This window comes from Peromyscus maniculatus, chromosome 12 (genome assembly GCF_049852395.1).
Source record: "Peromyscus maniculatus bairdii isolate BWxNUB_F1_BW_parent chromosome 12, HU_Pman_BW_mat_3.1, whole genome shotgun sequence".
Classification (NCBI taxonomy): Eukaryota; Metazoa; Chordata; class Mammalia; order Rodentia; family Cricetidae; genus Peromyscus; species Peromyscus maniculatus.
The window spans coordinates 27,903,285-27,922,076 of record NC_134863.1 but is presented as its reverse complement, the minus strand read 5'-3'; the positions used below and the strand labels follow the sequence as shown (position 1 = coordinate 27,922,076).

Below are 18,792 nucleotides of genomic sequence, written 5' to 3'. Positions count from 1 at the left end.
ACAATTTTACAGTTTTCAATTTTTTTTCAGTGCTCTTCACTAATTTGCATTTTATAATAGTTCTAAGATTGTAGAAACTAAAGTTTTTCTAGAATACACAGTTTATTTCCAAAAGGACTCAATACTTTTGCCTCAGAGTAATGAGAAAAGGGATGAAAGGCCAACAGTCAGAACAGTCTGACAAAAGAATCATGAGTCCACGTAGGAAAGTATTTGGTATGACCAGGGAAAAGGAGAAAAATGTGTTTATGTGCTCTTTAATCTACTTTGTGTGTTTCCAAACTTCTCTCTGATTGGTTACACCAATGACGTTCCTTTGACTTTTGGAGTGGGTCAGCATACAGCTCAGGGTTCACAGTAGTTAAATGACAGAATTAAAAGCTGTAGAGCACAGTACTGGTGGTTAATACAAAGAACGCATCTTAAAGAAAAAGTAATAAAAAACAGAGAATTTAATGACTGACCTGATGTAGAGGGGTGACAAACAGAAAGTAAGGATGCTGAATGGGAAACTGAACAGATTTTTGGTGCCATTACCTGAATTGGGGAATCAATGGAGAGGAAATCTGGGAATGAAATCTGACTTTAGTTTTGGGTACACTTGTGGAGAGAAAAAAAAAAAAACTAGCCAAGAGGCAGCTGGTCACAGAAGCAGCCATTAGATCCATGTAGCTATTGAGTAGGTTTAAATAAAGTAAAATGACACATTCGAGTCCTCAACTGTAGCAGTCCATTTTGAATATTCAATAGCTGCTTGTAGCTATTGTTACTGTATTGACTGGTGAGAACAGAACATTCACTGGTAACATAAAATGTTTTTTATTGGGCAGTGCTGCTTAGGAACTTAAGAGAGAAAGCAGGGTGGAGAAGAAGCCAGCGATGAGAGTGCTAAGCCTTTTGCTGATAACTGACATTGTAGTTATGGATAGGATATATTAGGCAGAGTAACATGAGAATAACTGGGAAAGGACAAATTTTGGAAAATACATTTAAAGTAAAAGAGAGGGGCTAGTGAAGGTTCTTGGGAATGAATAATAAAAGAAGTAAATGAATGATGAAAAACTGTGAGGGGATAGGCATGTAGCTGAGTTGATAAGAGTACTTGCCTAGCATGCATGAGGTTCTGGGTTCAATCCTCAGCATGCCATAAAACCAGAAGTGATGGCCCACACTTATAATCCAAGCACTTGGGAGGTATTGGCGAGAGGATGACAAATTCAACATGATCTTTAGCTACATATTGAAGCCAGACCAGGCTATATGAGATCCTGTCAAAAAATAAAACAAACAAAAAATTCTAGGGAGATGGCTCGGTTAATAAAATGCTTACTGTGCAAGCATGAGAAACTGAGCTTGGACCCCTAGTACCTATGTAAAATCTGAGCACAGTGGCGCATGGCTGTAACTCCAGTACTGGGGGAGGACAGGACAGAGACAAACAGATACTAGCAGTATGCAGGCCAACTAGCCTAGCCAATTACTGAGCTACAGGGTCAGTGAGAGACCCTGTCTCAAAAGCTAAGGTAGAGAGAGATAGAAGAAGATGCCTGATGTTGGCCATATATACATGTGTACCCACTACACATGTACACAGATAAACATGTATACATAAATACCCCCCCCCACACACCACAGCATGCTCTTGTTGATCCAACTTAGTTTGTCACAAGTGGTGAGAAGATGTCACAAATTTTATACTAGAGAATGAATAAATAAATAATGAATGAATAAATAAAGTTCAGACTATACAAATATTTAAACTTAAGAATATTTTTATGTCAATGGTGACTATCTTTAATTATTAACTTTTATGTTTAACACATGTATATGAAAGTAAAACAAAACAAAACAAACAAACAAACAAAAAACCCTTAAAATGAACAGGTATGAATAAGAAAAGCTGTAACTTTTAAAATCCAGAGCTTTAATATGATTTCTCTAGTGATGGGGAAGGGAAAGGCAAAGAGTTCCAAATACAAAAAAGAAAAGAAATTATCAGGTTGCCAGAAAACTTGGCTTAAGATATTCTAACATTTATGAAGTTGACACCAGTACTCACCTGGATGAACTATTTCAAGCATATTCAAGCGTGACTCTCGGGAAAGCCTCATGGCTCTCTGTCTTTGAAGCTGCAATTTTAATCTGAGGTCTTCTTCTTCCTTTTGCCTATTTAGCTCCAACAATGTCTTTGTTCGTTTAGATCTGTGAAAGAAAAAGGGTAAGTTCCTTACATACAATTTTATGTCCAGCAAATACATGAAATTCTTGATTTCATGAATAATCAAATAAATAGAGACAAAAATGTTTTGGAAGGTAACTCCTATCTCTAGAGATATTTAGATCATCAAAAGACTAGAGAAATATTTAAATACATATAAAAAGACTCAAAAATGTAGACCAACCAATTCCATTTTAATCATTTTCTTACTGAAATAATCAAATATGTGAAGACTTATGTTCAAGGATGTTGTAACATAGTATTACAGTGGTAATAAGTTGCAAAGTATCCCACAATAGTGGACTGAATAAATAACAGTGAGTCATTTAACAGACAGGATTTTACTAATTTTGAAAGTAGAAAACTTGCAAAAACTTTTTAGTGACATGTACTGTCAGGTGAAAATAAAATCAAGAATACAAATTGTGCTAGAAAATTGTATTTATTTACATAGAAATACAAATTATTTAAAAATGTTAAAATTTCAAATAGTGATTTTCACTGCATGGTACAATTATGTCTAACTTTTAACTTTTTAGGTTTATTTTATTTTCTTTTTTGTTTTGTTTTAGGTTTATGGGGGCTGGAGAGATGCCTCCACAGTTAAAATCACTAGCTGTTCTTCCAGAAGTCCCATGTTGGATTTCTAGCACCCATGTGGTGGCTCACAACTGTATACAACTTGAGGTCCAGGAGATCCAATGTCCTCTTCCCGCCCCTGTAGGCACCAGGAATGCATGTGGTACACAGACCTATATGTAAGTTAAACACTCATATATATATAATCATTTTATTCAGCCATAAGAAAAATGAATCCATGATATCTGCATAATATGAAGGGAACTGGAAATCATTAAGCCAGACTAACAAATATGCAAAATTCATATTAAATTTTGTCCATATTGTGTATGTTTAATGAAACTAGAAAGAGGATCAAGAGAGGGGAGAGGTGAAGAAAAAAGAGTCTATTCGGGGTAGGAGAGAGAACCAGCCAGAGGTGGAGGCAAGTGCAATGAAAGAGTGGGTGGGTTAAAACAAAGTGTAACAGCATGTATGTGTGAAAATGCTATAAACTCTTTACTTTTATGCTAACTTAAAAAAATTTAAAATGACAGAATATTAATTAGATCCCATATATACACTTCTACATGGACAAACTCATAATCCTGAGGTACTTGTTTTTTCAGTGTAGTGATGAAGGTTGTATACTAACTATGCATTCTAGCATTGAGCTAAACCCTAGTCTTTGGAGATATTTTTAAATAAAGATTTTAATCTTGAAAGAAAAAGTAAACTAAACAAGTAACTTTGGCAACTTTGGGGCCAAATCTTAAAGATGTGAATCCAATGTCTTGGGGTATCCCTTTAAATGTAAAGGGATAGATGGCTGAAGATGATGGAACGTAGGATTCCCTAAGAAATAACTACTGAGTTCACTTACAGAAGGGATTATCAAGAACATTCAAACATTTTAGAAAAACAGACATGGTCATTTAGGAAGTATTCAGTATTTCTCACATTCTTCTGGCCACAGAAATGCTTTTTTAAGTTGTTCAGTTTTATTTTTCTTTATTTCTTAAGAACAGCTGTAGGAGAAAAAAAAAAGCAATGCTAACAGATAATGATAGCACTGCTTCTCATGAGGGCCATTATTTAATGTATCTGTCTGGAACTATAAATTTTAAGGGCAGGAAAAATACTTTTTTTTCATCCTATCATTTTTAAGTGCCATATACTAAGCCTTTTCTATCATCTCAAACTTCTGTTTCAACCTTGTGAGGTACACCTTTTAGTCATACATTCATTTACTTGTTACAGTGCTGAGAGTCAACCTAAGGTCTTAGGCATGCTAGGGACAAGCTCTACCTGAACTATATCCAGTTCTCTTTTACTCTTTACTTTGAGGCAGGGTCTCTGCTAAGTTGTCCAGAGTACTGGTAGCCTTGAACTCACTCTGTAGCCTAGGCTAGATTTAAACTTCCATTCTTCCTACCTTAGTTTCCTGAGTAGCTGAGATTACTGGCCTGTGCCACAAGCCACAGCTATTATCTGTATTTTCTAGATTTGAAATTTGAGGCTAAGAGTTTGATAACTTGTCCAAGATCATTCAGTCAATAAGTTACTGAAGCCTGTGTGTGTGTGTGTGTGCGCGCGCACACACACACACACACACACACACACACAAATTCTGGAATACTTTCATATAAGTATAGTAATTTTGGAATACTTTCATACATATGTATATGTGTATTTTATGTATGTTGTTTACATATGTATTTTATACATATGATTTACATATGTATTTTGTATATATATATTAAGTGGACACACATATATATGTATATACTTGATGCATGTTTATACTTGAAGCATAATACTTTCTTTGCTAACAATACTCATGCCCAATAGTATTTACAGCTTGTCTTTAAATTTCTCTGAAAGAAAATTTTCATAGGCTATCCATTAAGTAACACATCCAGAGTGATTGTGTGACAATGTAGTATTTTGAACATAGAGCTATTTTTAAATGTTTTTTTTTATAACAGAAAGGCAGCTGCAGTTATTAAAAGATTGGTTTCAGTTTTTAAAGTTTATTTTTGTAAATTGTCAGTTTCATTTTAGTGAGTTAAATTTGGCTTTAAGTAATGATGGATAAAAATAAAATCACCTCTGAGATGGCTCTACTTTATAATCAATGTTAGATTTTTTTTTCATTTACTTTTTGCTGTAGTTCTTTCTGTAACCTGTAAGAATTTGGCTAGGTTAGTCAGATCAGAAAGTGACTCATATCTTTAGTATTTCATTTTTCAAAGTACAACTGAAGTAGAGATCAATAGTTCTGTCACATCTAAAGGATCACTCTACCCACGCCATATTTACTCAGGAAAAGTTGGTTAACATCTTTAATCTTTAAATAGTCACATAGATTATCATAATTACATATGAGCACTTATAAGAACCACTGGTTTTGAGAATTTAATAATAGAAATATCACTGACTCCCTCTTCAGGATTGGCCCACAAACCTAGACAGGAAGTGGACAGGACTGAGTATTGGATTCCATCAGATTTGTCATATTATGCTCTTTGTTCTGAAAGGGTACCTGGTTACTTGAGCGTTGGTACTCAGTAACACTACGGAACAGAATAAAGACAAGAATAAAACAAAACACATCAGGAAAGTAAAAAGAGGAGAAAAAACTCAAAGCTAATAAAACCTCCCTATTTCCATTCATCTGTAACATTCTCATAACAGTTTCTTTTCTTTTCCTTTTTTTTTTTGGGGGGGGGAGCATGGGTAATTACAAATTTACATGCAAAGCCAGATCATCAATCATTTCAATCAAAATTGTTTGGTTTGGTTTTTCTACCTGAAACTCCTCTGCAAAGCAATCACAGCAGACGGAAGCATCTTTAATCTCTTTCTGGTCTGGAAACCTTTCCAATAGGCTTGAATCAAGCAAGCTGCTTTATGTAGTTTCTGAAATTATACACCAGAAATAATTTTGATACATCTCTAGAAAGCCTTTTTGAGAAGTTTAATCTCTTAAAATACCAGGCTAGGGTAAGTGTTAATCCTCACTTCTAAACAGGAAACAAGTTCATCAGGACCAGAATGCCCAAGTATACTATACCTGGCTGTCCAGATACAGTATGTTAAACTAGGGTAATAACTTGTCTAGTTAGCTACAAATTCTCTCTCTGATTTCACTTCCTTTTCAAGGATTTCAAGTCCTGCCTAATCTTTCATAATCTATTTTGAGCTAATGTCTTTTGTTTGGTTGTGGTTTTTTGAAACTAAATCTTGTTAAGATAGCCCATAGTGAATTAAAATTATGATCCTTCTGCCCTAGCCTCTGATGCACTGGGAATAAATGTGTGTGTCACCCTGCCCAGGGAGCTAACTTGTTAATGTTTTTATTTAGTATTTTTAAAAGATTTATTTTTATTATTTTTAATTATGTGTATGTGTGTTTGTGGGTATGTGCATACCTGCTGAGGCCAGAGGCTTCAGATCCACTTGAAATTGGAGGTGCAGGCATTTGTGACCCATCCAAATGGGTGCTGGCAACAGAACTCAGGTCCTTTGTAAGAGCAGTACATACTCTTAACTGTTGAACCATCACTCCAGTCCATTTAGTGTTAATCAACTTGATTAGGCTTACACTATATAAGCTCTGTTGACTATTTGTGGGTAGTTATACAAATCTGTTTTAATCTTGTATGCTTTCAGGATGCTGTTTTGGGTCTGTCCACCACATGTATAGTTTTGAAAGTAGTCTATGGAAATAAAGAATTCTTTTCCTTTACTCCCATCCTCCTGCCTAAACTGGACTTCCTTTCAATTATCCTTTGGTTTAATATTTTAGGTGTATAATAATCTCACTTCCTTTTACTCTAAAAATATCTTTTATTATTTTAGACTCTATTTTCCATATATATTTAAGACCTTATCTGAAAATAATAAACCTGTGTCTCTTTCTATAGAAGTAAGTTACCTGAAGCCTCCATTTTGAGTATATGTTGAGGAAGTATGATAAAATAAAACCTATCATATCTCAAACGTAATTTTTATTCATATAATTTTATGAAAAGAAGAAAAATAATTATTTTGTATCAATGAAATCAGAAGGTTCACCATAGGTGGCCATATATACAGTTTGCTATAATGAGAGACACTGTTAAAGCAAAGGAGGTTTAAACAGCTTATAGATAAAAGAGTTAATAAATAGGGAATTTCATGAGAAATTCTGAAAAAAAATTAACTTGCTCAAATCTATAGATATAAAAGGGAGACAAATTGTGTTTATGGGTAGAATGAATTAAACAATACAATGAAAATCTTAAAAGATTTCTATCATCTAGGGATAATATTTTGTTTAAAGGATTAAGAGAAGGAAAGTGAGGCTTATTTAAGGAGAACTGAGGTTCAATACAGTTATCAAATATCACACAAATTATTTTTATAATACCTGTTCTTCTACTTCCTGATGGATCTTAGGGGTTAAAAGACCAACAAGCTGTCTAAGTTCTCGACTAAATTCTGTCATAGTTTCCTGTTTATTTAGCAGACTTGTAAGTCCTGAAATAAAATAACAAGACATAATAATTATCAATACAGTAAGATTTTGTTATGTAGGTATTAATGAAGTTTAAGTCTGGTTAGGAAATGAATAAATATAATAACATGATTATGTATATGATTTTCTTCTTCTCAAAGACTTCTATGTTGAGGTCTTCACAATCTTCCTATGTTCTAAGAATTTTTACTTCCTTGACTAGTGCGATCTGAATGTAAAAATATGTCTAAACAAATTCTTTATTAAAAAAGGGCAGTAGGTTCACTGCAGTAAGTGAGAGTAGAGAGAATGTGTTTTCCTTTCAACACAAAAACCTTAAACTCAAACACTTTTAAGAAGACAGTTATTATACACACATACTCTATATATGCCTACCTTGTGGAAGCACTTAAGCAGGCTATTATTAGTCACTATTAATCAAAAAAAATTTTATTACACTAACATCTATAATTTGGAGGTAAGCTAAGAGGCTTCTAAGTAAATGCAGAAATGCTATTAGGATAGTGCATTTTAATTTCAAAATAATATAGTAGTCATAAAAGGGACAATGTAACCCCTGTATCCAAAGCATGCTAGAATTATGTGTGATATAATAAAAATAAATAAGCAAATAAAATTGCCTTGCCATGCACATTTGGGGCTGCCATCATATGGATCTTTTCATGCCTTATATATTCTTTAAGATCCAAGTTCTCAGAACTTACAACTACAAAATATCTTGGTAAATTTGAGTAAATTCCACTGTTGCAATTTTATCACTCAAAGAAATGAACAGGGATTAAGGTAAAATTCACATTTTCTTGCTTTTATTCTTTTTTGGGGGGACGGGGGGAAGGTGTTGAGACAGGGTCTCACAATGTAGCTCGGGCTGTTCTAGTATTCACTATGTACTCCAGGCTAGCCTCGAACTCATTGAAATCTGCCAGCTTCTAACTCTCAAGGACTGGGATTAAAGGCATGCACCTCCATACCTGGCATGGACATTCACATTTCTGGAGGATTCTAGTTACAAGATTGAAAATGTATGCCTGGCATAATAACAACTAGAGGTCTATTAATGGTGCTTATCCTACCTCTTTTCTTACAATATATAAAATAATTAAAATGGCTACAATAACAATAGATATAAGAAAGTTACTAAAGTACCTTTTCAATCACCAAAAATGATTAAGGTCTATTCTAATTAACTAGTAATTAAACAAATCCTACAAATTTTAAAAGTCCCATGTAGCATCCTATATTAATCATATTTAATGAACTACAAACCAATAGTTTACTATACTGAATATAAACATATTGGTTAACAAAGAAATAACATAAAGCTGACATATAATTTTGGCTGGTAGTTAGAAAACTATAATCTAAGTAATCTTGAGTAAATTATCTAAATTTCCCACGCCTCTTATTCCATACCTATAAGGATAAGAATATCCAATATACCAAAGGAGTATTATAAAAACTAAAGTACATAGAATAGTGTCTTACAAGCAGTGTTCAATTAAATGAATACTCCCACACAAAAATGATAGTTAACAATGAATTTATTTACTCTCAAGATTTATGGCATTTTAATCATATGTGTTTGAGTTGGAAATGTAAGGTATATTTTATTGTTGGATTTTTTTTTTTTTAGTAAAGGCAGTGAAAAAGTAAGAGATTAATTATTAATTGATAACGCACAGTTCTATTTTCTTCTTGAGTAAGTTCTGATAAGGTCACAGACATCTTTGGTCATTATTTTACTACACTATTTGGTATAGCCAATATAAACATTTTTTTGTCAGAGAGGAAGTAAACATTTGTTATAACCCCACCAAGAAAATATGCATGCTATCTGTTGATCAGATAGTGACATCTGTTCTGAAATGGTATATGTTATAACAGGTTTATCTGCACAGTTCAGCTACTAACTTTTCAAAATATAAACATTTTGTCATTCATAAACTGTCAATATATTTTTGTCTTGGAGAATACCAAGAAAAGAAAATATGTATGACTTACCTTTGTAGCAGGCACTTAGTCTGAGTAAAATCAAAATTTCCTGATGAGATTCAGCTAGCACTAGCAGGAGCTTTGTAGCAATACTTCTTATGACTGGACTAGGAGTTGATAAAAGCTTGAAAAGAATTTCATCTAAAATAGAATGCAGGGTTTTTCCTTCTATTTTGAGTAAATCACCACTAATAGGACAGAATAAAAAAGTATAATTACTAATTCATACCTGGTTATCACAACAAATTTAAAATAAAAGGTTAGTAACTTAAATGCCTGTGTGTGGCCTGATCCATGAAGATAGCTACTTTTTAAAGCATATAACTTGGTTCTAAGAATTTAGACTATAGCATATTAAGTCAATTAACACTGCTGATTTCCTACTATGGGTAGAGGACCTTATTAGGTCCAACAGAGAATATAAAGTAGATGAAGATCCTCTCTTTCTTCTCAGAGAAACTTGTTATCAAATTGAATACAAAAACAAACAAACAAAAAACCTGTACAATTAATTAAGTGCTTCAAAAGTTTCAAGGTGACAAATCACAAGACTGCAGTAAGACTCAACAATTAAATGATATACAAAACCATGTACATAATTTATGAAGAGCATTTTATTTCTTTTGGCATTTCTTTATTATCATTATCATTTTGCATTACTGTTGTGGACTTTTTGCTTTGTTTTGCTTTGTTTGGGCTTTTGCCTGTATATTTTGAAGTTTGTTTTTTGTTTCTTGATTTTTTTTAAGAGAGAAAACAACAAAGTTTGGTAGGTAGGGAGAGGTGGGAAGGATCTGAGAGGAACTGGGAGAAAATAAAAAACATGATCAAGCAGGGTGGTGACTAGTTCCCAGCACTGGGAGTAGGAAGAGAGGGGCACGTGCTGGGCTAAGAGGCAAGCAGATCTTTTGAATTCCATGGCAGCCAGGGCTACACAGAGAAACCCTGTCTTGAGCGGGGGGGAGGGGGGGGATATCAAAATGTATTGTCTAAAAAAAAAAAGAAAAGAAAAATGTAGTGTTAAAAAAAGAACTTGTCTATTTCATCTAAGTTGTTGAGTTTATGAGCATCAAGTTGTTCATTTTATTCCTTTGTGATTTTTTTAATGCAATAAAAGATGTTATCCCTCTAAACTTTTACATTAGTTGTTGGCAGTTCTTCTATTTCTTTCCTGATCACTCTTGCTGTAGGTTCATTTCATTCATCTCAGATTCAACTTATGGTTTCACTTACTTTCTCTATTGCTTTCATTGGCTTTATTGATATTATTGCTTTGATGTTTATTGTTTTCACTTTTTGGTTTAAAGTTTACTATTCCCATATTTTCCTACTTTACTTAAAGCAGAATTGATACCTTGATTTGAGATCTTTCTTTCCCAATATCAAGATTATTAATCGATAAAATTTCTAAGCATTGTTTGAATTATGATGTACCTCAGAAATTCATGTTTCTTTCACATCTATTCATTTAGAAATAATTTCTAATTCTACTTTTTATTTCTTCTGTTTTGTAGGTTATTTAGGTATGTACTATTTCTTACATTATTCAGAGACTTTTCAGAGATCTGCTTGTCACTCATTTCCAATCTTATTCCAACTTTCCAACATTTTGTTATTTAAATCCTTTTAAGTTTATTGAGAACCGTTTACAGTCACTGGATATGACTTTTTAAAGATGTTCCCTTTGACTTAAAAGAAATGGGTAGACTTACGTAGGTGGGCTGATTGGTACACTACTGCAATTTTTTAAGAGAACCCTCTGCAGGTATCGAATAAAGCTTTTTTTCTAGTAGTCTGCCTTGTGAATTTTAGTCATCTTGCTTTCCTCTAGATTCTCCACTCTATTTCTTTAAATCAAGCTTTCCTGCTACACTATGCCACACCAACTCCAGTGTCGTCTGTGTGACATGAACAATTATGTCAATAACAGCAGATGGGGGATACGTGTCCCACGGGATTAAGCTCCCTGGAGGTCCCTGGCAGAGTGCCCAAGTTATGCTTCTCAAAGAAGATGTACTTCACAGATCATGAGGCTATGGGTTCTGTATAACTGCTTTTCTGATAATGTCTTAATTAATCTATGAAGCACAGCCAAAATTAATGAATGCTTGGGTAGTAAACTATGGAGGAAAGGGGAAGCTGGACATAGATCTTAATCAGATATAACAAAATGAGCTATTTTTTAAGACCCCAAGCCGCTAGATAAAGAAAGTATAAAGGTTCAGGCACTTCTAGGGAATGAACACTCACCCACTAGGAATCCTTTAGGAATCCCAACTAAAGTGATTTATGGTAGAAAACCTTATCTCATAGGAGGCAGATGGTGGGCCCCTTTGTTGAGGAGGTTCAGCACGGGAAACTTAAGGACTACAGCAAAACCCTTCCCCCTTACAGGCGAAAAAGTACAAGAGTCCATATTCCAGCAGGTAAAAAGGTTTTATATTAGAAGAGATATGTGGTAGAAGAACTAAAGAAAGACTTAGAGAGGGTCTACAGCATCCAAATTGGCTAAATGGGTCATGAGAACCAAAAAAGTAGAAATGTATTATAAACTAAAAAACTGCTGAGATAAGATAAAGAACACAGCTACAACCACACAAGTCTACACAAGTCTAGGGACTGTACTAAGTTTAAAAAACACAGACTGCTCTTTGGGTCATAAAGTTCTTGTGGGTGAAGGGATATGTCTAGCACTGATTAATAATTGTGTACTTGCTGTTTTTTAAAGATGATGTAATTGAATTATTGCCAAGTTCTTGTTGTTCCTTGTATGACTTGATAGTTTTCTTTTCTGTATATAAACTACTGATTTGCAGAAGTAAAATTGCAGCAGATTCAAACTACTTCTGAGTGTGTTGTCTGTCTGTCATTTGCCGAATCCTTGCCTTCCTGACTACCCAAGCCCTGGTTCTCCTACAGTCGTGGTACCCCCAATGGGCCAGTCCGTGGCAACACTACATTCTAGAAACTTAGTACTAAGTCAGGGCAACTATGAAGCTTTTTGTATACTTGGGATCTTGAATGTACTCCAAAGGCTCATGTGTGAAAAGCTCAGTCTCAATGAAGGAGCTATTAGGAAGTGTTGGAATGTTTAAGGGGTGAGACATACTGGGAGATCCAGAGATCACGAAGGGCATGTTCCTTTCTCTCTCTTTTACTTCTTGGCTATAAGGTGAGTAGCTTTGCCCTGCCACCTGTTCTCACTGTGATATGATGCCTCACTACAGGCTCAATACCATTGGGCAAATAATCATGTAGTGGAGCCCCCAAAACCGTGAGCCAAAGTAAATGTTTTCTTTTTATAAATCTGTTATCTCAGGTTTTTGTTACAATGATAGGAAACCCCAACCTTACTTATTCTTTTTTCTTCTTCTGGGGTTTCATTCATACATTGAGTCATGTTCAGTTTACTGAAAACTGATCCTTCATGATTTATCTTTTTCTTTTCCCCCAATGGTCAAGTAAATTTATCTCTGTAATTCTATTTTAACCCAAAGTGAAAATAAAGGTCTGGGTGATTTTAAATAATTAACAAAAATCAGACAAGATCGGGCGCGTTCAGGGAGGTATGGCTGTAGACAACTGACCAACTCTGGTGATAGGATGGCCAAACACCCTAATTGTCATGCTAGAAACCCCGTCCAATGACTGACGGAACTGGATGCAGAGATCCATGGCTAGGCCCCGGGTGGAGCTCTTGGAGTCCGATTAGCGAGAAAGAGGAGGGTTTATATGAGTAAGAATTGTTGAGACCAAGGTTGGATAAAGCACAGGGATAAATAGCCAAACAAATGGAAACACATGAACTATGAACCAAAGGCTGAGGGGCACCCAACTGGATCAGGCCCTCTGAATGGGTGAGACAGTTGATTGGCTTGATCTGTTTGGGAGGCATCTAGGCAGTGGGACCCGGTCCTGTGCTCATTGCATGAGTTGGCTGTTTGAAACCTGGGGCTTATGCAGGGTCGCTTGGCTCTGCCTAGGAGGAGGGGACTGGACCTGCCTAGACTGAGTCTACCAGGTTGATCTCAGTCCTTGGGGGAGGCTTTGCCCTGAAGGAGGTGGGAATGGGGATAGGCTGGGGGGAAGGGGAGGGGAAGGGAGGGGGGAAGAACAAGGGAATCCGTGGCTGATATGTAGAACTGAATTGCATTGTAAAATTAAATTAAATTAAAAAATAAATAAGATAAAATAAAAAACAAAAACAAAACAAAACAAAACACCAAAAATCTATTTCCTATTACCAGTACCAAGATTTTATCACTTTACTTGAATTGCTATGGTTGCCTGTTCTAACTTTTTTTTTTTGCATTGCTGCGCAACAAATTTAGGATATCTAACATTCAAGACAAGTGCCCCACCACTAAGATACCTCCCTAGTCTTCCAGTTGACTTCTTTGTCTGGAACAGTGGTTCTCAACATAAGGGTTGCAACCCCTTTAGGGGCTGAATATCAGCTACCCTGCATATCAAATTGTAGCTGGTGTTTTATTTATATAGAATGATATCCACATTACAATTCATAACAGTAGTAAAATTACAGTGATGAAGGAGCAATAGAATAATTTTATAGTTGGGGTCACCACAACATGAGGAACTGTATTAAAGGGTTATAGCATTAGAAGTCTGAGAACCACTGGTCTAGAGTTGTTCTCCTTATCTTCTCTACATTAGTAACTAGAGTAATAAAACTGAAATGTAAACAGACCATATTCATTTACTTAAAAAAATTTTCAATGGGCCCCATTATCTACAGGATATGATTGTTTCCTTAACATAGCATATCAATTTTTCATAACATAAGTCTCTTCAAAATTTGCTGGTCACACCTGAAACCGAACTTTAAACAGCAAGATGGATCTTCCCTTATTTTACCCTGAGCATAATATTTCTTTCTTATCTGTGACTTTTGCTTATGTTGTTATCTCATTCTTTCTCTTGCTTTCTCCTCATCCTCCCTGTACAACTTATCTTTAAAGTTTCATTTCAGGTTTTAACTTCTCTAGGATGCATCTTCACTCAGATAGGGCTAGAAGCAACTCAACACTTGTGGATAACATAAGAAATTAATATACAAAAATATAACTATGTCTCAATATTCACTCAATGAAGATAAGGTTTATATTTGAATAAGCACTGTAAGTATAATGAGAAACAGAGTAATTGTGCCACATAGCAGCCAATGAATAAACCCATACTCGAGTGAAATAATGAATAATTCCACTAAGTATATTTTTACTGTGATCCTAATATTTTTCTTTAGGTATCACACCAATTCTCTTTTCTAAGCCTGAGATTTTCTAGAGCTCTGAGACAACAATTTGATAACAAATTTCTAATCGTTTGAAGTATTTTATACTACCTTTTTCTAAAAGTCAATCATAAAAGAACTTAAATTTCATGTACAAGCCATATGTAAAATATTGACAAAATGAATAAAATTAGAATGTTTCTGATTAAAAATTGTGTAAATTAAGTCACCTGTTGATCTGTAGTATATTTTGTAGCAGAGTCATGACTGTAGCTCCTATCTGAACATTGTCAGTTTGCAGTAAGTGTAAGAAATGATCACTCTGCAGTACTAAAAGAGAGAAAAAGAAATGATTCTATAACAACCCAAGTAAGACTTTGTCTTTTTAAAATTAAATCAAAGCATGATCATTTCTGCTAAACTTTTGGCATTGTAAGCCCTATAATAAAGATTTCTATAGATGCAGGCAGTTTTAAATGGTCATAAAGTTAAGAGTCATTCCATTTTTATGAAGCTAGTTATAGGCACCTATAAATACCAAGCTAAAATTTTATTACTTCTTTTAAGTTGAAAATAACATCTCCTAAACCTGAATCTTTTTTTTTTCTAGCAATGAGTTTCATTAACTAAATAATAAAACAACAAATAAATTTTTTTTTCTAGGTTTGTAATTTTTAGTTACAAAAATATGCTTCACCTCTGTCCTGGCTATTTTAGGTCAATTTGACACAAGCTAGTCACCAGACAGGGAGCCTCAATAGAGAAAATGCCTCCAAAAGATCAGGCTGTTAGCAAGCCTGGAGGGCATTTTCTTAATTAGTGATTGATGGCAGACAGCTTAGCCCACTGTGGGTGAGGTCACCCTTGAGCTGGTGGTTCTGGCTTCTAGTAGAAAGCAGGCTGAGCAAGTCATGTGGAGCAAACCAGTAAGCAGCACTCCTCTATGGCCTCTGCATTGGCTCCTGCCTCCAGATTCCTGCCCTATTTGAGTTCCTGTCTTGACTTCCTTCAATGATGAACAGTGATGTAGAAGTATAAGTATTGATGTAACCAACCGTCTTATTAAATAAGAAACACAGAAACAATGCAAAAGAGAAAGCCGAGAGGTCAGAGCTCAGAGCTAAAATCTCACCCTTTCGCCTGTGGTGTCCCAGCTTCCCGAATGAGCGCCTATTCCTGTCTGTTCGTCTATTTAAAGTATTTTGTTCTGCCTTCTCATTGGTTGTAAACCCAAACACGTGACTGCCTCGTCACTGTCTGAATGTACAGCCCCCTAGATCTTAAAGGGGCTATATCCCTGAACACACAGATATCTATGGGATTAAAGGCGTGTGCCACCACCGCCACACTCTTGCTATGGCTCTAATAGCTCTGACCCCCGGGCAACTTTATTTATTAACATACAATCAAAATCACATTTCAGTACAACTAGATTACCACCACATTTCCCCTTTTCTATTTTAATAAAAAGAAAAAAAAAAAGCAAAAGGTTATAACTAACAAAAGAAAAACTATATACAAAAGTACAATAACTATATACAATATATACAAATAATAAATAACTAAACAGGTATTTGACAAATCAGAGAAAATAATTCCATTATCTATCCTATTTTGGTAAATCCAAGATGTATCTAATGCACTTTCTATCCTAATTAATATTTCAACTATAAGTAACTAATCTTCAACCATAACTAACTAATCTTCAACTCCCTCAGAGACCCAAGAAGGAAATAATATTAGCTAACAAAAATAAAATATAAGCTAAATAAAATAAACCCTTTCCTCCCCAAGTTGCCATTGCTCATGGTATTTCAGCATAGCAACAGTAACCCTAAGTAAGACAATCTCCCATAATCTCCATTTCATCATCTGTGAAACTAAAAATAAATAATTCTCACAAAAGTCTAAAGCATAATGTCCTAGAAAAGGCTGTTTCCCAATAATTGCCAGTTTCTGTTCCCCACATCAGCTGAGCACAACAATAACTAAAAGTGAGATTAAATAAGTTGCAAGCTTTGCCCTGCTAACAGTACCCTAGCTTTCATAAAAATAACTTTATTCTTTACCTTTCTATTTCCTGAAATATCATATTTGCTCTTTTCCACACCAACTCCTCCTGTTCATGTATACTTATAGCCCAATTATTCACCATACATAATTTTTAACAACTTAGAAAAAATATACTACTATGTTTTACAAATTGTTACTTTAGTAGTAAAAAAACCTGTAACTACAATAAGGTGTATTTTCTATTTGTGTATCATATTTTACTAGTAACTCTAGACATATCCAGGATTTACTAAAATCATATGGCATCTAGTTCAATAAACTTTCCTTTTTTTCTGTTGAAAAGTGATATGATAAAGTAATATATTAAGGAGTTATTGTATTTTATTTTTATACTGTTTGCCTTGTAATTCCTTAGTTTCAAAATAGAGGAGTACTTGCTAGAGTAACTCCTACTCCATTACCACATTCACAAACAATGTCTATAATTTACTTAATTTTTTATAATAAAAGCTTCAAGCACATCCAAAAGCAGACAGAATAATGTAATAAATACCCATGAGGCAGTCAATTATGGCCAAACTTGTTTTACCTATACTCTCATCTGCTTTCATTTTAGTTGAAACAAATCTGGGACATGAGATTATTTTATCCATAAACATTTCAACATATATTGCCTAAAAATAAGAACTGATGAAAAAATGCATAACCATTATATCACATAATAAACATTATCTCTTAATTTCATCAAGAAGCCAGACAAATGCGCTAACCTCTAAGTGTTTTGTGAATTTTTAAATTTCTTTCAGTCAAGATTCAAATAAAATCCATGGAACATGGTTATGCTTCAAATTTAAAAATACCAATTATTCTTCCATTTTTATTTTCTTTGTGATTTATTCAGAAAATAAAACCATTTAAGTTGTCTTCTGACAGGTTTGATTTTGTTAATTACATTCGTGGAGTATAATTTGTTTCTCTGATTTTCTCTCAGCTGTTAGTTGGCATTAGAGGATTGAAATGATGCAGGTTTGAATTTTTAGCACATATATTTTGTCTGTGATGTTATGATAATCTGTCTCTCTTTTTAAGGTGTTGACAGGCATAGGTAGGTAATTATTGAATCTGTTCATCCATGAGGGGTTCTAAAATAAGTGGTACTCTTTCATGCCTTCATTTATTAGCTGAAATGCTTTCACATAACAGAGAAATTTTTTACTGGTGTATATGGCAGAACAAAAGCTAGATTCTTCATCTTACAGTTTAAAAAAAATACATTAGTTCTCTAGCTGACTTCAATAGTAACATTTGGTGTGTCTGGGTTCACTGCAGTTATTGTTATTATAGCTCAACTCTTCTTTATTTGGCTAGTAGACGCCTCTTAAACTAAAATAAAAATGTCTCTCTTTATCTGCTGAGCCATTTCACCCGTCCTTGTAGAGGCTTCTTTATGTTGGCTTTTCAGTCCTTTTAATTCTGATAAATTTTAATTGCTTCCTTTACATCCGGTATTGAAGACATTGCAATTCATTTGTTTACTTTCTATTCCAGGCCTAGAGGTCAGCAATTTCTTCATAGGTGTGTAACATTTTATAGGGAAAAATTATTAAAAACTCTACTTCAATGTATACATTTGTTTTTGCACATTAATTTACAAGCATTTAACAAATTTTTGATACCTCCATTATGGTTTCATATTAACCCTAAACACACTTCATTTTTATTATAGTTCTTTTCAAATATGGTATTTTCTTTCTCCTTTATATCTAGTTCTAAGTACTTTATATTTTTTAGTCTTTATTTTTAGTCTTATATTTTAAACAGTCTTTAAACTGGGAATTTGTAACAATAGTAGATTCATAATAGGAAACAGATAATACTTTAAAAAGTATTCAGGCATTCACTTAGCTATATGGCTATAGCTAGCTATATAGCTACCAAAAGTATCAATTAAATTAACTGAAAGTAGTTACCTTTAGACAATTGAAAATGGTATGGATTACACATCCAAGGAATGTGCTTTTAATACTTAAAGAACTATGTGGCTCTTTACATGCATGAATAAGTCTGAAAGGAAAATAATAGAATTAAAGATTCAAGTGTTACTGCCTGGAAAAAAATGCCATGGTGTTGCATTTATGTAATGTGAAATTTTTCAAAGAGTAAGAATTGTGCCATGATTATTGGGAGGGATTACTTTTTTAGTCTTAAGAAAACACAAAATTAGTACATATTTATACT

General features: G+C 34.1%; 1 protein-coding gene across 4 annotated transcripts in view; it reads right to left on the bottom strand.

Moving 5' to 3' along the window:
* Iqcb1 (IQ motif containing B1) overlaps positions 1-18,792 on the bottom strand; it is a 55,797-nt gene that overhangs the window by 15,294 nt on the left and 21,711 nt on the right. For all 4 annotated transcript variants that reach the window (XM_015994584.3, XM_006975714.4, XM_076548833.1 and 1 more), the window contains exons 7-11: positions 14,772-14,871; positions 9,300-9,478; positions 7,191-7,300; positions 5,589-5,698; positions 2,060-2,202 (exon numbers count right to left, since the gene is read on the bottom strand). In XM_015994584.3, the coding sequence (XP_015850070.1) occupies positions 2,060-2,202; positions 5,589-5,698; positions 7,191-7,300; positions 9,300-9,478; positions 14,772-14,871 (642 nt within the window). The remainder of the gene's footprint in view (positions 1-2,059; positions 2,203-5,588; positions 5,699-7,190; positions 7,301-9,299; positions 9,479-14,771; positions 14,872-18,792) is intronic.